The sequence below is a fragment of the Schistocerca piceifrons genome, chromosome 3 (assembly GCF_021461385.2).
Source record: "Schistocerca piceifrons isolate TAMUIC-IGC-003096 chromosome 3, iqSchPice1.1, whole genome shotgun sequence".
NCBI lineage: Eukaryota > Metazoa > Arthropoda > Insecta > Orthoptera > Acrididae > Schistocerca > Schistocerca piceifrons.
This window is the reverse complement of record NC_060140.1, coordinates 141,207,058-141,229,839: the sequence shown is the minus strand read 5'-3', so window position 1 is coordinate 141,229,839 and position 22,782 is coordinate 141,207,058. Positions and strand designations below refer to the sequence as shown.

The 22,782-nt window shown below is 42.5% G+C and overlaps 1 protein-coding gene across 1 annotated transcript in view; it reads left to right on the top strand.

Moving 5' to 3' along the window:
* Positions 1–22,782, top strand: part of LOC124788467 (tyrosine-protein kinase receptor torso-like) — a 151,629-nt gene that overhangs the window by 45,830 nt on the left and 83,017 nt on the right. Inside the window, exons 5-6 of the mRNA XM_047255737.1 lie at positions 4,961–5,126; positions 13,866–14,232. Coding sequence (XP_047111693.1) covers positions 4,961–5,126; positions 13,866–14,232 — 533 coding nt within the window. The remainder of the gene's footprint in view (positions 1–4,960; positions 5,127–13,865; positions 14,233–22,782) is intronic.

Genomic DNA, 22,782 nt, shown 5'->3' with positions numbered 1-22,782 from the left:
CAGTCACTGTTAGAATGAGTGGCACTGGGCGGAGTGGAATTAACGACATGAATTTCGATGGGCGAAGCTTCACGAGCCTGAGTATTCTTGGATCGATTCCAGCGCGAAGCAAAGGGCCTGGAATGGTTGTGAATGTCCGATCTGAGCTGTTTCTGGTAAACACTCTGAACATGTCCTTTTTTATTACAGAAGAAGCAAATAGCTTGGCGTGACAGGCAATTTTAACGCAAATGTCTAGTAGCACACCGCGGGCATGATTTCACTGCATTTGTGTGCTTGCACGGCACACGTGGCTGCGCGGAAGGGCGCGAGGGCTGTTTACTGCTCCGTGCAGCTCACCCGGCGGGCCGGTTAACGGGACACACGGCCGGCGAAGGTGCAAATGATTCCTGAGCAAAGTCAAGTGTGTCTTGCCTATCCAAAATGTCTATCACTTGATGAAGGGAGGGATTGCCTAGTTTCAAAATTTGCTCCCGTATACGAACATCAGAAACGTTCTGTGCAATTGCATCATGTACCATAGTATCTGAATAAGGGAGTCCACATTCACACTGAAAAGCACAATCCCTTGTAAGGCCTTGCAAATTTGCAACCCAGTCCCGATTAGTTTGACCAGCTGTACGTTTTGTACGAAAGAACGTATACCTTTTTGCAACTACATTGACTGATTCTTTGAAATATGCATCTAATGCCGACAAAATTTCTTCGTAGGACAGAGTTATTACGTCGCGTCGGGGAAACAATTTCCCTATCACACGGTACGTCTGGACGCCGACACATGATAATAAGTGAGGCTTCCGCTCATTACCTTGAATTCTGTAGGCGGCGAGATGGAATCCAAATTGGCGTGACCACTCCGTCCAGATTTCCAGTGCCGCATCAAACGGACGAAAAGGTGGTGCAACTGCGTGTTGTGGCTGTGGTAGCGGTGGAGCGGCGGCGGCCGCATCGTTTTGCATCGCACGTTGACCCTGGACGAGCTGTCCAAGGGCATCCAATAAGGCCTGCGTCTGCTGATTCTGCAAGCGATAAAATTCGGACAGTACATCTCGAGATTGTGGCGAAGCCATGACAAGTAAATTAGAGCAATATAACCGTTAAATCCTCGTCGCCAATTTGTAGTGTTGGCAGAAGAGGCAACACTGTGTTTCTAGAGGAGGCCGAAATGCACGCGTTTAATTACACGCTGACTGGCGTGAGGTCTGGAACAGGACAATATCTTGAGAATTGCAAATAAAGTACGTAGATGATGTAATACTTAACTTTAATCCATAATTGTAGAACATCTCTCTTGATGATAGATGCTTCACATAATAAATATCAATTGAATACGGCGCCTTGCTAGGTCCTAGCAAATGACGTAGCTGAAGGCTATGCTAACTATCGTCTCGGCAAATGAGAGCGTAGTTGTCAGTGAACCTTTCCTTGCAAAGTCGGCTGTACAACTGGGGCGAGTGCTAGGAAGGCTCTCTAGACCTGCCGTGTGGTGGCGCTCGGTCTGCAATTACTGACAGTGGCGACACGCGGGTCCGGCGTATACTAATGGACCGCGGCCGATTTAATGGCTACCACCTAGCAAGTGTGGTATCTGGCGGTGACACAACACTTGAAACTACCCTTGTTACGTCTTTGATCAAATACTATCGTAGATCACAATAAAATTAGGTAGCAATATTTGACGAGAAGTGCGACGAGTGAAAGACACGAAACGATATACCACTGAAATAACAGATTTGCTTTTAGTCACGTAGATTAAACAACACAGAGGGAGTATGTCGCAGAAAAGTTTGTAATGAACAGAAATTCAGTCGTTTTTACATACACATAAGCATAAGCTTACAGAAAAATGCATTATGTCGTAAGGCGTGTTCCATAATTCCTGTTAGCTTGGGGCTACAGAGCGGTCTTGGTAGATAAAATTTTAATAAGAAACGAATGCAAAGTATGGTAGCGCTTGGATGTAAAATAACTGTAAACAACGTACCTCTACACAATCGTGCCGTGTACAAAGCCGGCCGAAGTGGCCGTGCGGTTAAAGGCGCTGCAGTCTGGAACCGCAAGACCGCTACGGTCGCAGGTTCGAATCCTGCCTCGGGCATGGATGTTTGTGATGTCCTTAGGTTAGTTAGGTTTAACTAGTTCTAAGTTCTAGGGGACTAATGACCTCCGCAGTTGAGTCCCATAGTGCTCAGAGCCATTTGAGCCATGTACAAATGGCTCTAAGCATAATGGGACTTTACATCTGAGGTCATCAATCCCCTAGACTTAGAACTACTCAAACCTAACTAAGCTAAGGACATCACACACACCCATGCCCGAGGCAGGATTCGAACCCGCGACCCTAGCAGCAGCCCGGTTCCGGACTGAAACGTCTAGAACATCTATTCTACATCCAAACGGTACATCTCTGGACATGATTTCCTTATCAAAACTTCGTGTATTAAGCCCGGTCTACAATCGCTAAATGTCTGTAATAAGAATTGTAAAACAACCAGTACAATTTAGTAGAGAGGAAACGAAGAGCAACTGGCGTACTTGAACATCTTTAAATAGTTCACCGAGTTAGGTTCGATATTGTACTAAATGTAGTAATAATTTCTTCAAAGGTTTCTTGGCTATTTTTTTAAGATTAGCGTTAATACGACGTATGTGAGCAGGTTTGCTTAGATGACTATTGGTATGTTTCTTCACATCTCATGTAACATCTCTGGAATGCTATGGCATGACTGATGGCCACTGCAGTCTGTTGGGGCCCTCTATGTGGTTCCACTACTAGTCGGTGGGCGGAAGGCAGTTGCGGGACATGAACCGCTATGCGAAAGGAACGCTTCGGTCAGTGCGCGGAAATACGGATAAGCGGAACAGGGAATTTCGTGTTGCCGTTTTTATGAGTGAGACGAGCACTTTATATCCGAATAACTTTCTTTTTTTATGTGCGTGTTTAAGAAAGGTAAACAGAGACAACTAGGTGGTTGGGGCATGATTCCCGAAATGCGTTGCTGAGGATTACACTCCTAACAATAGTTGTTGTGCGCCATATGAGCTACAACTATCACTTTCACAACGAGTACGTCCGGTCCTTAAGGTGGGTAACATTAAATGAAAGTGCCTGCTTTAAACTTAGTTACACCACAGTTGACTTAGTACTTAGCGTTGTGATATCCTGATGTCCACGTTCAGTCAGTAAACAGCATTTAGCGCTGTTGTGATTGCTTGACGGTGACAGTACACGTGCAGAGAACTGCGAGACAAACAGTCTGATGGACTTCATCCCCTGGGGCTTCTTAAAGCCCATGTGTAGTCGGAAGAAGAATTAGTTGCAAGAATTCTTGCAGTCGTCACATTCGTACAGGACATGTCACACCCTGCTCCACTAATAACGGTTATGCGATGTAGTTAACACTACTCATTTTGAATATTTATTGTAGCGCAGATCGTAGCAATAAATTACTGAAAAACATTTAACACAGCTTTATTATCAATCCGACTCAATGACGTCCTAGAGACTCCCTGCTTACTCCAAAACATCTTGGTAACTTACCGAAGTGCACTGAAGCGCCAAAGGATCTGGTATCATAGGTAAGCGTATTCAAATACAGACATACATAAACAGGCAGAATACGGCGCTGCGGTTGGCAACGCCTCTATGAGACAATAAGCGTCTGGCGCAGTTGTTAAATTGATTAGTGCTGATACAATGGCAGATTATCAAGACTTAAGTGAGTCTGAGTGTACTGTTGCAGTCGTCCCACGAGCGATGTGATAAAGCATCTCCGAAATAGCGATGAAATGAGGATTTTCCCGTACGACCATTTCACGACTGTACCGTGAATATGACGAATCCGGTTAAACATCGAATCCCAGACATCGCTGCGGCCGGAAAAAGATCCTGCAAGAACAGGACCAACGACATTACAAGACATTACAACGACATTACATTCAACATGACAGTAGTGCAACCTTTCCGCAAATTACTGCAGATTTCAGTGTTGGGCCACCAACAAGTGTCAGCGTGCGAACTATTCTATGAAACATCATGGAAATTGTCTTTCGGTGCTGAAGGCCCAGTAGTATACCCTTGATGAATGCACAACACAAAGCTTTGCGCCTCGCGTGTGCCCGTCAACACCGAGAATGGACTGTAGATGACTAGAAACATGTTGCCTGGTCGGACGAGTCTCATTTCAAATTGTATCGAGTGGATTGACGTTTACTGGTATGGGGAGAACCTGACGAATCCATGGACCCCGCTTGTCAACAGGGGACTGATCAAACTAGTGGAGGTTGTGTAATGGTATGGGGCGTGTAATTTTCGACCCCTTATACGCCTAAATACGACTCTGAAAGGTGATGCCTACGTAAGGATCTTGCCTGATCACCTGCATCCATTCATGTCCATTGTACTTTCCGAAGGACTTGGGCAATTGCAGCAGGACAATGCGACACATCACACGTCCAGAATTGCTAGAGAATTGCTCCAGGAACACTCTTCTGAGTTTAAACACTTCCACTGGCCACCCAACTCCCCAGACATGAACATTATTGAGCATATCTGGGATGCCCTGCAACGTGCTGTTTAGAAGAGATCTCCATCCCTTCGTACTGTTTCAGATTTAAGGACAGTCCTGCGGGAGTCATGATGTCGATTCTCTCAGAAACTACTTCAGACATTAGTCGAGTCCATACCACGTCGTGTTGTGGCACTCCCACGTGCTCGCTGCGGTCCTACACGATATTAGGCAGGTGTGCCAGTTTCTTTTGCTCTTCAGTGTATATTTGTTGTTGTCTTTTGTCTCGGCCATTATATCTGTCAGTTTCGACACTGAATTTGTGACTAACGTGTTTAGTTACTGATTGTTAAGAAGGAATAATAATCATTTGTGTTTTTACTTTAGTACAGTGTTATCCTTGTGTTGAATGTTTGTCACTTTGGTCGCGGTGTCTGGTGTCTGTCCCGCAGGAGGCGAAAGCTCGCGGCGAGGTGGACACGTTCGAGGTGAGCTACGAGCGACTGCAGCTGGGCCGGCAGATCGGCAAGGGAGACTTCGGGCGAGTCTTCCTGGCGCGCGCTGAAGCCGTGGGCGGCGTGCCCGGCTGGCGCACCGTCGCTGTCAAGAAACTCAAGCGTGAGTAACCACCTGTCTCCAGTCTGGACTACCATACAACACGTGCCTGCAATCGAACATTTTCCGATGTCAGACCAGCTGATGGGGGACCATGCACTTCAGTCGCACATCCACAGGCACTCAAAATGTCCTCAATAATCGAATGTGTATCTAGAGTATCACCTGTCGGTCAGCTTTCCCGGTAATTTCAAGTTTCGCGGCAGTAACACTGAATACAACGTTCTCGGGCTTCTAGCTCTTTCAAGTGGTTAAAACGGTACAAGCTTGTGACCAGTACTGTTTGGCCATTGTTAGTGGATTAATAGCTGAAAGGTCTGCTGACACGTCCTTTTATCATAAAAAAATGATTGTAGGATACTGCTTTTCATTTCTTTCGACACACTGGAGACACGCTCGCCGGAGACGCGAGAAACTTGAACAATGTCAGGAACGTCCCAACACAATTGACAGTAACATCCAGTTCACTGAAGATATAGCAAAGGCGATGCCTTGGCTTTCTTCGCCGTCCTCGTCTGCAGCAAACAAAAGAAATGTCCTGTCCACAGCGTCTGTAGAAAACCTAAAACTGTATTTCACCTGAACAGGCCCTGAAAGCCCAACGGTACCTACCGGCCGCCGTGTCATCCTCAGGCGTCAGTGGAAGGGGATGTGTAGTGGCATGTGATCACCACACCGCTCTCCCGGCCGTATGTCAGTTTGAGATCGGAGTCGCTACTTCACAATCAAGTAGCTCCTCACAAGGGCTGAGTGGACCCCGATTGGGCCGGCCGGTGTGGCGGTGCGGTTCTAGGCGCTTCAGTCTGGAACCGCGTGACCGCTACGGTCGCAGGTTCGAATCCTGCCTCGGGCATGGATGTGTATGATGTCCTTAGGTTAGTTAGGTTTACGTAGTTGTAAGTTCTAGGGGATTGATGACCACAGATGTTAAGTCCCATACTGCTCGGAGCCATTTGAATTTTTGACCCCGATTGCCAACAGCACTCAGCGAAGCGGGTGGTCACCCATCCACGTGCTAGCCCAGACCGACAGCACACAGCTTCGTTGCTCTGACGGGAATCGGTGTTACCACTGCAGCAAGGCCATTGGCCTAGGTTAGTAATTGGTATGCACAGTGTCAGACAGCGGCAGTCATTGCCGCTTGCACTGGTATCCTAGTCTGATCTGGGCAACTCACTGCACACAGTAACTGTTCTGTTGTTTTTCTCCGAGGTTCACGATGAACATACTCGCACGATACACTTTTCGAAGTAATGGAAAACACTGACCCACTCCCTCAACAATCTGCGAATATCCGATATTACTTTTGTGTCGATGTGGTAATTAAATTTTTCTCGAGATTTTCATAAACATATAGTCATATCCTTCATCTTCTTTCACTTATGAAATGCTGTGACAGTCTACTTCACGGGTTTCTCATGGATATCTTTGAGTTCTGTAATTTCTTTTTGAGTGGCAGCCTCTCCTCAATATTACGTATTATTATTATAAACTCTTTCTATTTTTTTAAATTTTAGTGTGAGATTGAAGTATAGTAATAATACAGAACAAATCTCGTGAAAGAATAACGGCAGTCATTCTAGCAGTGGTCCAAACGCATTTTCCTGAATGAATCATTCACCATTCGTCAAAAACAGTGTTATTTTGAAGTTCCGTGGCAGATTAAAACTGTTTACTGGGCCAGAAATCAAAGCCAGAACCTCTGTTGCCAAATGAGAAATTCATTCTGGAAAGAATCTCAACAACATCTAAGCCATTTCTGTGCTATCCGCTACTTTAAAGGAATAACAGAACTGAACGGTTTATAGTGAAGCCTCTGTTAAGTTGGAAGAGGACCACATAGGTACCGACAAGCAAAAATTTTATACATCGTGAGCTTAATCGTTAACAGCAGTACTCTTGGGAGGCATTGCCCTGGGCTCCTCCACCGCACAGTTCTAAACTGCCGGTAAGGTTAAGATATAATATCGGTGAAATTAAAAGGAGTTGTAAATTATTTCACTTACATTTCAGCAGATAAATCAGTTTATCCTTTTATTTGTTATGAACTGCAAAGACCGTTCTCAAGTAAAAATATTTTATAAACAATAAACGTAATCAACACTAATTTATTGCCACAGTGTCCACAGCCGTGATGAACTTCATGAAAGAAATTAATTTCACACATACGTTGTTTACTATATCGTTTCTGTTTTGTTTTGTTTTGTATACTACGAATTATTGCAAGTGCCAAGTCATGGAAAAAATGTTTCACACACCGATTACTTGATGGGTCTTATCAGATGAAGAGTAAACAAGGCCTTCGTTCCGCAGGAATTACGCAAGATTGTCGTGTCAGTTAAAAGTATGAACCTATTCCACGTAATTCCGATGCTTATATGGTTCAAATGGCTCTGAGCACTATGGGACTTAACATCTGTGGTCATCAGTCCTCTAGAACTTAGAACTACTTAAACCTAACTAACCTAAGGACAACACACACATCCATGCCCGAGGCAGGATTCGAACCTGCGACCGTAGCAGTCGCGTCCGATGCTTATAGCCGACTTCTTTTATTCTAATGGTGCAGCTGAAACATTGCAGTCAATGCATGCTTGTAAGATCTACAAATGATTTTCCATCAATATGTGAAAGGCATCCGTCCCAATTACCTATTAATAATTCTTATTCTGAAACAGAAAAATGGAAAAGGTCATTGTCTTAAAAAGAGGAAATACTAAGGCCGATGTGCGCCATAGTATGTTTCATCTGAAAGACCAGACATATTTGTCAGTTGCAAAACGGAAAGAACTTTTGACGCTATTGGGAACCCTTCCTAAATAGCACAGGGAACTGCACAGTTAACTGTGCATCTCATACCACGGAAGACGTCAGTGCTGAAAGACTATATAGTCAATTTGGTTATTAGCTTACAAAAAATTTTAAATAAATGAAAACTGTTTACTCTTGACTACAATACTGCTAGTTAACCTTTTGGCTGCTTCAGGTGCGCATCCGGCTGCGCATCACCTGATCTATTTACCAGAGTTGATAGCCGTGGACTGCTGTCTATGCTTGAGCCCTTCGTTGCCCCGACCTGGCCCTGTGCCAGGGCGCTCGCGGCATTCAGAGTGTGATTACCGACGTTACAAATAAACACAGTGTATCTGGATACTTACTTCATAGCTTTGAATATGGAGATGAATTGCTCGGCTGATAAAATGAACACTGAGACCGCCGATGCTGCTATCTCCTCATCAAAGGCTTACTTTCACTTGCAAGTAGTTCTTGGGAACAGTGATTAGTTTTCTGTATACATCTGAGTCTTATCTGAAGTACTGACACTTAATTATCAGTTTTTTTGTACGTAACTTACGATGTAAACGCTGGAGAATCCGTAACGATCAAACTTTCACGTTCGTTTGTACTACCGCAATAATTCGTCGCACACAACTTTCCAGGGAATAGTCTGGATGCCGAGAGACAGTTTCGGAGCTAATAACTATATTTTCGGATCATTAACCAATAAATTACCCCCATGGAAACTTCAAAACCAAAAAGTCAATATTTCTGAATTCTTTCCATGCGTGACGCAATTGTTATTACACAGTAGAAATAAACCATGATGTACAAACTTTTGTTTAAGAATTCTAGAATGAAATACTAAATTCTTCACACCACCTAATTAAACGCCAACTTTAATTTCTAAAGATATTTTGTGCGTCAGAAACGGGCGAGTGCATGCGTCTAACCATAGTCTAATGAAGTTAAATCTCTATAAATGAAAATGAATTGCTGAGCATTAGTCTCACTAAAATCAAACAATAGCTTAACAGATTTGGATAATTCTTTGGTTGTTGCGTTCGTAATTGCTACGGCAAAGTTTGGAAAAGTAGCCAATAAAATTGGAAAATTCTGCAAATACTGAAATAGCTGTTTCTACAGGATTTTCACGATTTCCGTTATTCGCAACTGAAACGATCGATACGAAAAGTTTTTTTTTTGTTTTGTTTTGTTCGTTATTGTCTTGGACATGAAGCATCCAGTCTGTGTTTGTCAGCACACTGCACCTATAATTGCATTTTAGTCGACAACACATTGTGCCTTCATTACTTTCTTGCCGTGTGACGTATATCTGTAGTGTTACAGGTAGTCAACATCCACACATCTCTCTTGTCGCACCACTTGATGGAAAGCATTGTGTCAGTTGACGTAAATTCAACTTTTACTCGTTTCAGTTTCTTCTGTAGCTTCGGCAAATCGCTTTTGTTGCTACGTACAGTACCGTATGCTGCTGTTCTATGATTGTGAAGCCAGAGGAACCTGCCTTGACTTACATACCATCTGTCGACATACAGAGTATGTCCACGTTCACAGTACGGCTTCGTTGGTGTTGCTACTACACCGCCGGATTTCCCCAAACTACGGACTTCAATTTCTGTTGTTGTGCCTAGGTATGATGTGAAACCCAAGAACTATCCCGTTTTATAGTTGTCCAACACCAATGTCTCGAGTCCAAATCTACTTCGTTTCGAAACAATGAAATGTTTAAAAGATAAGGAACCTTTGAGCAATAGTAGGCTTTCATGGACACAGAGTTTTTTGTATGGATTAAACGCACTGCGTAACGCCATACGAACTGTATCAATTATTTTCCTAATTTTTAAACAAACTGTCATGTCCACGATTGGTAGAGTTGTCACTAAAATGCAACATTCTCGAAAGTAACATAAAACGCTCACGGGAAATAGCTTCGCCCAAAATTGCAATATTCAGAAGTACATCTCTGGAGCAACATTTTCTTAATTGCAACTTTTTAACCACGGGTCACGAGAAGCCAAAAACCAATGAACCAATACAGTGCCCCAAAACCAGTACCTTCGCAGTTGGACAATCGAGTATGGACTGATTCCGACATCTTTCCCATGGTGAAAGTGCAAAATCAGTTTGTTTCAAGTGCTATAAATATCATCAGATTTTGTGATTGAAATAGCATGAAAAAAGATACAACGCATGAATGAGGCGCTACTTCACAATTATGCCCTAATGATGACTCATCAAAAGCATGCAGTGCTGGACTGAAATCACGCTTTTGCCAATCAAATTTGTCACCACGGCATGGCCTTTTACGGATCGATTAGTCTTCACTTTCAGAATCTCAAGAGGAACTATAATGGTGAGCTCTATTAGGTGAAGTACGTGGACACGTATTGCTAAGAGATTCTTATGACGAAACCATCACCATCACTACAGTCATTGAAGATGCCACACTGTCACTGTCACTCCTTGTGAGTATCTCCAGTATCTCTTCGTCAGTGCAACCACGCCGAAGTGGCTTTTGTCTGTGGAACGCAAAACTCTAAAAATCCTGATGAGTAGGTAGAAAGCTAAACGACACCACAATAGCAAAATGCAGATGATCACACGAACCAGCTAGCATGAACGTGGAACGGCAACTGTGATATCCGGCGAAAATACCGCTGAGCGGCTATAGACGTCCGCAGGACCACAGGTAGCGGAACCTGCTGACGGCAAGGGCCGTCATTAGGATTCAGGTACCGGCAAGGCCGCGACGGTGGATGCCGTCTGCAGCGCCAGTGGGAAATACCACTTGAGCGGCTAACGACGTCAGCAGCCTCAGTGGGAAGGTGGAGCGAGTGCCAGACATCTGCCACGTCGGACATTTGCCACACTTGCCCCTTCGCCAGACAACGATCCCTCAGGTAAGGGACGCCCTTCCTCGTACTTCTTCTGTCCGCTTGCAGACCGCAGTCTCCACATCTTATTCGATACAACCAGTACGGAAGGGTCCTTCTTCTTCGACATCTTGGCCAAATACAGTGCTTCTTTACAGAAATCGAAATATTTATAACTTTTGGGAAACTAAAGCAATACCGACGATTATGTCAATATGAAATTAGTTCTGTCAAGTATAAATATAGATCCCTGTGCCTGTACTGTAGCTTCCTTTCACGCTTACTGATTGCGAAAGAAACAGTCCTTCGCCATGGGAGCAAAAGAAAAGAACGATGCAAAGAGAATGCGAATGTACGCTAATCATTTGTTTTTGATCACTGCATTTGTGCCTACTTTAATTATTACAACTGCATGTCCAAAAGACAATAAGGCAAGAAGAAATGGGTATGTGAATGTGAGAAAAGAAAAACGACATACTCCATATTAATATACTCTCTAAATTACGATATCTCTTGCGGCGAAACATTAGTTAATAAAGTGTAGCGGGACAATGTTCAAAACATGACTGAAAATACGTTCACTTAATAGAGATAAGAACATGTATGATTCACATGTCATCCAAAGTCGACGTACAATTTTAAAATGTCAGAAATAAGGAAATGAAGTAATACAGAATGCCTTGCTTGTAACGTACGTTGTTGTTCTACATTGTTTAGGTCTGGTATTTACAGTGTCACAGAGAAAGCATCCTAGGTTTCGGAGGGAAAAGCGGTAATTGTAATGATCTGCACTACAACAGAAACAAGAAGTACAACTTAAGAAAAATAATGTAATGTGTGTTCCAGCTCACAATTGACATTGAAGCAGATAATTCTGTGACTAGTATGGGCGGAGGCTATATCCGACAGCCGGAATAAATTAACAACTGGCTCCTTTTACCGACCCCCACGGTCTCAGATGAAACAGTTGCTGAACAGTTCAAAGAAAACTTGAGTCTCATTACAAATAGGTACCCTACTCATACAGTTGGCAGTGACTTCAATCTACCTTCTGTATTTTGACATTTTCAGACCCTATTGTAGATATAAAACACCCCCCGTAATTGTTCTAAATGCTTTTTTTTTAAATTACTTTGAACAGTTAGGTCATGACTCCATTCAAATTGTAAATGGTTACGAAAACACACTTGAACTCTTAGCCACAAATAATTCTGAGCATCACGACGGATACAGTGATTAGTGAACACACAGCCGTAGCGAAGCTCACTTCCGTGAGAAAGAAATTCACCAACACTAAACGCGAAATATATCTATTTACAAAAGCAACAAAAATTCGGTTGACGTCTTTCTAAGAGACAGTCTCCAATCCTTCCAAACTACGAGGGGCGTTCAGAAAGTAAGCTCCGATCGGTCGCGAAATGGAAACGACTATGAAAATCTGATAAAGCTTTGCACAGATGTGTTGGGTAGTGTCTCTAGTATAACCCCAGTTAGCATCACGTCGCTCTTCTCATTTCTGAGCTCGCAGTGAGTGCGTAAAGATGTCTAGAAAATAGTGCCTGCCGCCAAGTGCGAGGGCCTGGTGAGAAATTTCGCCTGAAGCTATGCAGCTAACATTACATAACTGTCGTGCTGTTTCTTCTTCAAGACAATTCTCAGCCGCATTCTGCAGGGGCAATGAAGATGCTCCTGCATCGTTTTCAAATGGAAATGTGAGATTACCCACAATACAGTCCGCAATTGTCTCCCCCTGAGTTTCATCTCTGGTCACATGAACCGCTGTCTTTGAAGACAACATTTTGACACAGACAACGAGGTGTAGGCCAGCGTGGAGAATGGCGGAAAGCACTGGCGGTTGCCTTCTATGATGAGGCTATTGAAAAGTTGGTACAACGCTATGACAAAAGTCTAAGTCAGAACGGCGACTACGTAGAGAAGTAGCTGAAAGGTGTAGCTAATTGTTACAAGTAAAACATTTCTGATGTTCACTGTGGTTTCAATTTGGCAATCAATCGGAGCTTACTTTCTGAACAGGCCTCGTATGTAAGTGAAGACCATATGTGGCTTAAGTTCAAAGAAATAGTATCAACAGCACTCGGCAATTCATACCAAATAAATTAACAAGAGACGGAACTGATCCCCCATGGTACACAAAACACGACAGAAAGCTGCTGCAGGAACACTGAAAAAGGCAAGTATAATTTAGACGAGCGCGAAATCTCCAAGATTGGCGAAGTTTTACTGAGGCTCGAAATTTGGTGCGCATTTCAGTGCGAGATGCATTTAATAGTTTCCACAACGATACTCTCTCTAGAAATATGGCGGAAAATCGAAAGAGATTCGGGTTCTATGTTAAGTAAATCAGCGGAAAGGCTCAGTAAGTGATGTGGAGGAGGAGGAGGGGGAGACAAGGGACCCAACGCTTCGGAGCAGGTAAAATGGTGGCAAATGTCCGGCGTGGCAAATGCCCGAACACCGGTGGAGCGTGGCGAGATTTGTCTGCGGAGCTCAAAGGGTTGTTACAGCAGGTTTTCTGTACTTGTATTATGACAAAGAAAACGTAGTGCCTTAGTAGTGTGGCACTTCAAACAAAAACTTTCTTATTAGTGTCTTTCGTTTGGATGAGTCTTCGGCCCTCTATGAGCGTACTTGTATCACCTGCCAAAACAACCACTTTGACTGCGAGGTGGCGCAGTGGTTAGACACTGGACTCGCATTCGGGAGGACGACGGTTCAATCCCGCGGCCGGCCATCCTGATTTAGGTTTTCCGTGATTTCCCTAAACCGCTCCAGGCAAATGCCGGGATGGTTCCTTTCAAATGGCACGGACGACTTCCTTCCCCATCCTCCCTAATCCGATGAGACCCTTGACCTCGATGTCTGGTGTTCTTCCCCAAAACAACCAACCATCCAACCATTTTGAAGAGCCCTCCAATGTCTTTGGCAAATCATTTGTGTTGGTCGCGGAAAAGAACGGGCCAAGTAACGAGCCTTGCGGGACTGCGTGTTCAGAGTGCCGGCATTGGAGCTGCACGTGTAAGTCACGCTGCCTCCGCTGACGTTTCAGTGCGCGCGACGGCGGAGGAGGTGGAGGAGTTCCAGGCGGAGATCGCGATGCTGAAGCACGCGGGCCGGCACCCCAACGTGGTGGAGATGGTGGGCTGCTGCACGCTGCGGCCGCCGCTCTGCATCCTGATGGAGTTCGTGCCGTGCGGCGACCTGCTGCACTACCTGCGCCGCCTGCGCGTCGAGTACGAGCGCCGCACGGGCGCGCCGCTGCCCTTCTCCAGCACCCGCGCCAGGCCCGCGCCCGCCCCCGCTCCGGCGTCCGCCCTCGCCGCCTCCGCGGCAGCCTCCGCCGTGCCCCCCGCCGCCCCCACCGCCGGCACAGGCGGCAGCCACGAGCCGCGCTACATCGACCTGTTGCTGTCCTCGTGAGTACAGACACCTGCCGGCCACACCGATAACGACTGTTTTCATCCGCTCTTCTCCACTCCGTAAACTCTTCAGCAGTTTTCTTCTTCTTCTTTTATGACTGAATCTTCTCAATCCAAATATTGGGTGATCGTTTCTCTCCTCACATTTCGTATCCGCTCACCTACACTCCATTCATCATAAGATTAAACCTGATGTAAACAAAAACAACACGATGATTGGTCAGAAGCCGATCAGACGTACACTGGTCTTGTTACGCTCTTGGAAGTACGTCGTACTTACGTATCAGATAAATTATTACCAAGTTACGTTAAATGGAACTTTTAGATATTTTAATGTATCAACAGCTGTCATAGTCTTAGAGAAAGCGATTGACAATGTTGACTGGAATACTCTCTTTCAAATTCTGAAGGTGGCAGGGGTAAAATACAGGGAACGAAAGACTATTTACAATTTGTACAGAAACCAGATGGCAGTTACAAGACTCGAGGGACATGAAACGGAAGCAGTGGTTGGGAAGGGAGTGAGACAGGGTTGTATCCTATCCCCGATGTTATTCAATCTTTATATTGAGCAACAAACGAAAAATTCGGAGTAGGTACTAAGATCCATGGAGAAGAAATAAAAACTTTCAGGTTCGCCGATGACATTGTAAATCTTTCAGAGACAGCAAAGAAGTTGGAAGAGCAGTTGAACGGAACGGACAGTGTCTTGAAAGGAGGATATAAGATGAACATCAGCAGAAGCAAAACGAGGATAATGGAATGTAGTCGAATTAAGTCGGGTGATGCTGAGGGAATTAGATTAGGAAATGAGACACTTAAAGTAGCAAAGGAGTTTTGCGATTTGGGGAGCAAAATAACTGACGATGGTCGAAGTAGAGAGGATTTAAAATGTAGACTGACAATGGCAAAGAAAGCGTTTCTGAAGAAGAGAAATTTGTTAACATCGAGTATAGATTTAAGTGTCAGGAAGTCGTTTCTGAAAGTATTCGTATGGAGTGTGGCCATGTATGGAACGTGAAACATGGACGATAAATAGTTTGGACAAGAGTAGAATAGAAGCTTTCGAAATGTGGTGCTACAGATCACATAACTAATGAGGAGGTATTGAATAGCATTGGGGAGAAGTTTGTGGCACAACTTGACTAGAAGAAGGGATCGGTTGGTAGGAATGTTCTGAGGCATCAAGGGAATACCAATTTAGTATTGGAGGGCAGCGTGGATGGTAAAAATCGTAGAGGGAGACCAAGAGATGAATACACTAAGCAGATTCAAAAGGATGTAGGTTGCAGTAGGTACTGGGAGATGAAGAAGCTTGCACAGGATAGAGTAGCACGGGGAGCTGCATCAAACCAGTCTCAGGACTGAAGACCACAACAACAACAACAACAGCTGTCAATGTTTTTCTCAATCAAGCCTTAGCTAAGTAGTTGTTATTTCAATGATCGTGTTCAGTCACACTCACTGTACTGCTGTGTTCAGATTGTCGCGCTGTAAATTCGCAATATGAAAATGGCTGAGGCTGATTCCTGTTCCGTAGTGATACATGTTTGTGGGTCACAGTTAAAAAGTGCCGAGATATAGGTTTTTCTTAATATTTTTCACAAATTTAACGACAACAAATCCGTTTTGAAGTTTTTCTAGGACTGTATTTAATACAGATGTGATATTTAAATCCATCGGATATATACCGGAATCGTAGCTAGGACACTGATAACCCAGTGCAATTCATGGATCGGTGGTTCAGGTCTCGCCTAAGTTATCTTTTTTTGTCGTTGAATTTAAAATGCCTACATCTCGTAATTATAAAATGCATCATAATTTTTTGTGAATAATGTAGTTCGTCTTGTTTCTAATTGCATACTGCATGCAAAATTCCTGCTTTATTTTCAAATATAAATACTTCATTATCGATTTTTGTAGAAGATTGTTCATAAAGGCACCTTAACTGAAAAACCAAGTACTCTTTGTGTGGACTATGACCATTGTTTTGCACCACAGATGTAGCCTCACCTGAACCAGAATAAGTGTCGTAGAAACATGAAAAACAATACTTTTCACAGGCTCCTGCACACTATGCAGACGCTACATTTTTACATTTGCTACTGTACCATTACGTTATGAAAGCAACATTACTGATCCGGAGCCAAGTTAAGGGATTTGTCCCGAGCAACAACTAGGCTGTTAGGCTGCCAGACACCTGGAACTAAAGCACGCAGCTTTTCCAAGTGTCACTGCCGAACGCTGGCGGGATATAGAACGGTAATTCATAAGAGAAAAACGCGGTGCCTGGTTGGCTTCGTGGAGTCTGTTGTTGATTGACTCGTTAACAACGTTCGTATCAGGTAACAGTTGCAGAACTGAAATGTATTTCTTGGATTCGAATAAGGAAGGGGCTAAGAGATTACCAGACGACTGATTGTAATTAATACTTTCTGTGGCTTCAGTGTTCAACAGTATGGTGAAATCCCTGCAGTATGATTTTGCATCACACATAGCCCGCTCAGAAATATTACCCTGTGTTTAAGCCAGAAATTTTCATCACTCTTGTTTTTAATTAGAATGCTATGTTACGTGAGAACTAGAGCATTTCTTTGCTTTCCATCTCGCCACATAAGAAGCGTACTCTGGTGCTGGAGTTTTGCCGAATATTATTTCATTCTCTGTAAAAATTAAATAACATTCGAAGCTGTAGTGTTTCTTTGCTCGTCTGTTTTTACGACTCAACTGCAACTGTTTATATCTTTGCAGGTTACTTGGAGCAGATGGCTGTCGTTGTCCCGCATTATCGCTCGGTCTACGTGCGTCTTACACGCCATAAAACGTATTCTTATCATCGTACGTGACTGTACTAGACACAGCTTGGATCCCGCTCCACGTTAAACGAAATCCAATGACACTGAAGCAAACGCGGAAGAATACATGACGTAATGTTTACATCAGGTTTATTACTATGATGAATTGGGTGTTTCTTATTGTAGGTACAGCTGAAAGGGGTGAATAGAGGACAATGAAACAAGCAAATAATCTTGATAGACGTCGGGCTGGAAAACAGCTGTTTCCCGTAACAACATATGACAAGTGGAGTTATGCCAACGCTGTTATGGTGAAAGTATGTGTATGTGGCAGACGCGTTATTATTCACCCGCACACTTCCCAGTGGCTGCTCGGGAATACATAGCACGCATCTTCGACAAAGTACTACATTGCCTCGTCACTACCATGGCTTCTCAGGTCTCCAAACTTGAGCATGTTAGCCGATCGTTGTGGCCGAGCGGTTCTAGGTGCTTCAGTCTGGAACCGCGCGACCATTACGGTCGCAGGTTCGAATACTGCCTCAGGCATGGATGTGTGTGATGTCCTTAGGTTAGTTAGGTTTAAGTAGTTCCAAGTTCTTCGGGACTGATGACATCAGCTGTTAAGTCCCATAGTGCCCAGAGCCATTTGATTTTGAACATGTTAGACATTTTTGTGTGGAGATATTTACAATATTTGTTATATTCTAGCTCTGTTGACGGTGTCTATGGACTCAGTGAACACATTGTGGATTGGTGTCAACGCATACGGAACATTTTGAACATGTATGGACATTAATGAGGAAGCCTGCCTTGTCAAGAACGGTGGCCATGTTGAACAAATGCAATCTGCTTCTCCTAAAGGCATATCTGCAATTTTGGTTTCCAGAGACTCTGTTACAAGGTGTTCATGTATTCAGACGTAACACGTCTCTCTGCGCAAACCACTGGTGTCAAACGTTTGTTTGTCACGATTATTTAAATGTTTCATTATCCTAAACTCGCTCCTTTCTTTGTAGTCTGAATAGCAGTCCAACACCTTGCATATACTGGAGGTCTTTCTTCATATATCCTTCGACATATCCATGTAGCTGCAGTTGTTTCTCTTGAATAAAATAAAAATCAGCATGTTTTAACAGCTAATCAGTATATTACGTCGCTTCTGTTTCATCGTGTCCTGTTAAAACAGCAAATGTAACTTAAAATCTCTGGCACACTTCTTTAATAATCTCTCTGTTATTCTTTCTTGTATTTTATGACAATATATATAAAATTAAATGCATATTAATTTTGGAAAAAACTTGGATAAAATTAATTACCTTATTACTTGCAATTTTGTCACAAAGTATTACATACAATAACGTAATAGTACACCTGTAGGAGTTAGATCCTTAAAATGAATAACAGACGTACATAATATATAGATCTAGCACTTTAATACCAAAAATTGATTATAAATTTTCATTTCAACCTTATAAAAATATAACAAACGATATTCTTGCTGTTATTGTTTACTATTAACTCTTTTAAAATTTAATAAAATTTGAAATTCAATCATAGAAGTTTGCTAGGCGAAAGCTGAATGTCACATACAAAAAAAATTTTGTCAATAATCGAATCACATTATTTAAGAATACTATTTTGTTTTTCGCATTCTTTACTGAATATGAACATAAATTCCTTGTGTTAAACATTTTCAAACTAATTTACTCTTGTTTCATTCGTATTATGCTAAGAACATGATTACTATTTATTCATTATCTATCGGTTTACACATTTTCAATTTCAGTATCTTGTCATATTCCCCGTTTCTTGGCTTTGCTTATACTGAGGTACTGTTGATCTTTTGGGTGCTTCTTTAATTATGCTTAGATAGTCCAATGTGATGCAACTTATAACTCCCTTCGAAGCTAGTGAAAACGTTAGGCTAAACTGCTACCATCATTTTCATACATGGGGTTTCTGTTCATTCCGAAATGTCTGAAAGAAAAGACACTATTTTGTTGCTGCAGCCACTATGCATCAAGACACAAGAGATTTAAAAGCATTAGCTGCCAGTAGGCACTGAATTACATAAATAGGGAAACTAGAGAATTTGTGCTTGACCGGGATTTGAACTTGGGTGTGCTGCTTGACAAATACACTGACCACTCTGCCATCCAGATACAGTGGTCGATACAACTGTACCCACTAACATAGCTCACCTCCGATAGGACCCATCACTACTGATGTAGTGATCCTTGCCCATTATCCTTGTTTTTACTGGCATTTCGCCGATCCCCGTAAGAGATCGAGCTTGATGAGCATTTGCACTGAAGGGATCATTAGCCTTTCTCGCCTTAATTAGTCCTATATACACAAGGTGAGCCAAAAAGGACTTTACAACTTTCTAAAAATTTATTGAGATACAAGTTTCAAGCTCGATATGATTACCACTTGGCATGCAGCGAACATCCAACTGGTAATCAGTTTCTTTGATGAAACTCCAAAGAAAGAAAAGCAGTGGTGTCAAGTCTGTGGAAAGAGTGGTCAAGCGATTGGCCCAACACGGCCAGTCTACCGACTTGGGAAGCGTTTATTGAGGAAATCTCGAACTTCCGTGAAAAAATGAGGTGCCTCCGACTTATTGGCAGTAAAACATTGCGTCTCGGTCATCTACATCGATCTGTGGGATTAAAAAGTTTTCAAGCATATAAAGATACACGATACCAGTGACATTTTTTCCGTCAAGAAGAAAGGGGCGTACACTTTCAGTTTGCTAAGAGCACAAAACACATTAACTTTGACTGTGGATTTTCGCTGCCCCATATTATGCAGTTGAAGGTTTTGACCATGCCACTTATATGACAAGTTGACTCATCGATGAAGATTATTGTGATCAGGAATGTCCGCTGCAACATTTCTGCACAGATTTCTCCATTGGCTACCTTATCTGCATCACTAACGTGCTGTTTCATTGTGAACCTGTATGTTTTCCAGTGTAATCGTCTACAAAGTACTCCCCGAAAAGTGTTTTGTGGAAGCCAGTCTCGCGAGACGCACGTCGTGTTGGTTTTTGTTGCCCGCGTACCAAGCTCTCGCTAATTTGTTCGACGTAATCATCAACAAACGGGCGACCTGATGATTCATCATGTCCTAGTGAACAACCAGTCTCAACAAAGATCGTTTGACAAGAGTAAATTTACCTGCTTGGAGGTTCTATAGCATTTTCGGTGCGAAATTTAAGACGAATAATTGTTTCAGAGCTCGTTTTATGTAACCCAAACATACAGGGACCACGCTTCGAAGCAGTGAAAGTAGCCGTTCCAACTGCGTACTACGCTAGAGCTCCTGATTGTGCAATGAAGTACTGATGGAACATGAGGTTCTTTGTTACAAGGTGACAGATTACCGATTCTATAAGTTACGTCACTAAATTTCTGTATAATTACAAAGTTGGTAAGTTCTCTTTGACTCACCCTGTATGTGATGCCTGTACTTTCGAGGATGTCCGGGAACAAGCCGCAATTTTTTTTTATTTGTGGTAAGATCTTATGGAACTAAACTGCTGAGGTCATCGGTCCCTGAGCCTACACACTACTTAATCTAACTGAAACAAACCTAAGCTATAGACAACACGCACACTCATGCCCGCGGGAGGACTCGAATCTCCCACGTGGGGGACATCCCGTTAGTTATGAGATTATTACATAAGTGGTATGTGGAGAAGTAGAGAATTTGCAGTTATTTTGATCACTGTGATCGAGTGGCGAGTGGTCAGCGCATCTGCCTAGTAACCAGGAGACCCGGGCTCGAATCTCGGTCTGGCACAAATTTTCAACTTGCCCCACTGATATGAATCAGTGCTCACTGACAGTTATTGTCTTGTTACCATTTCCATGGTTTTTCCTTCAACAACGGCTGCTACTCGGCGCTTTGTTATATTCATTCATACAAAAGAACACCTTCTTCTAAAAGTGTGACGAATGTTTAGGAACAGTGCGTTAAGGAAGACATTTTGAAAACTTACAATGATTTTGAGTCTACCAGAATGAAACAGCTGTTTTTACCTTCGCGTGCAAATTTTTTGTACTGTTAATGAAACGTTCTTTCAGTTCTATTTACGTTTCTAATACCTGAGCCTGACTGATAAACAGATGGTTATACACGGAATATTATCTCCATTACAAATAAACGTGTCTTCTGATGTGAGAACTTAATGATTGTTTGACATTTACAGGCTTTTTTTTTTGGCTGCTAGGTGCTTTGTGTTTCATTGGGCTCCTGGGAGACTACAATGCTTTGGAGACTCTTTTGCAAATTTTCAAAATCTAACAAATATTCTTTTGCTCTTCGTAGAAGTGACCTGTTTTGGACTGTGACACAGTAAGATCCTGCAGGTTGTTTTACAGAAACAAAGCTATTTTCTTCTCGGCATATTCCATGATAACGATAATTTTCATAAACCGAATTACCCTAGTGACAGTAGCATGAGCTGATTGCTTACTTTTTTTATGAATTTCATGCAGAAAGTCATTGAGTTTACTAGTTTTCCTGCTTCTTTTTACCAGGTGTCTGGGCATACCAGACCGACCAGGTAACACGAAGAAGTGGGATTTATTGTAATGTTTTCTGCACTGGTATTGGCTGATTGCCGTTTTACATTCACATTTCCCAACTCTTATCAAACTCTTTAATTAATCTTACGAACTCATCAGAGGTATCAGATGCTTAAGACGTTAGATTGAGAGTCATCTGAAACCTTTGTGTAAGGACAGTAACGACTGTTGAGACTTTTCAAAAAGTAATTTCTTCTTCTTCAGCGGGGTTTCTTTAATGTAATAAACCAAATTCAGAAAGTGATTTATTTACAGCGTCTGTAATGTCATTCATAGAGATCAATGTTTGAAGCCTGTTTCTGTGTCTGATTCTGAGGGACTGTACAGTTATCTCATGAAACAATTAGAGCACAAATCCAAAAAAATCCTACTGAAGCTTTTCTTAGTTATTCTTTGTGTCTCTAGTAAAACAGGAATGTCTTTCAAGAACTTTGCAGTAAACAGTTTTTTTACATATGCAGTGAAAGCGAACAGGCTCCCAAAATTACCTTTGCAAAATTTACCCTACAGAGGGTCACTTGATTTACTGTATGTAATTTACACGCTTAAATTCCTAGTTGCTTTACCTACAGAACGAACCTTTATATTACCTTGTCAACATAAACAATACATAGAATAACAGAATGTGTCATTGTGATTCTGACTCCAATAGAAGACAATGGCACTACTGTTTCTAGACATGGTTATCTTCTTTTGCCTATAAAACAGTTTATCAGTTACTGAAAGCTAAAGCGTATATTCTGTTTCGTACGAACTGTATTGAGTTTTTGTAAGTACTATAACACTGTGTTTAATTCTTCGTATTTAAATGCATGTTGGAATTTAAGAAACAACCAGATATTCGGTACATATATTAAGAAAGAAGTGCTTGTTCTTTCAGTTTCAGCTTTGCCATCACTTTTACAGTTTCAAGAATTGAAAAAACTATTACATTTAGTAAACGTAGTTGGGGACAAATAAAACCTCCGCTTTGGAAATAGCAAACACTTAAACTGTCAGAGTAGCAATGCATATGTTAACTAAATACATACCAAATTTTACCACCGCAGAACAATTTTAAAGCGAAAATATGTTCTATGTAAATTGAAGGGGATTATGGCTGTCAGCTTCAGTGGGACATTACACGGAATCAGTGCCGACATGCTGTGGCGCGG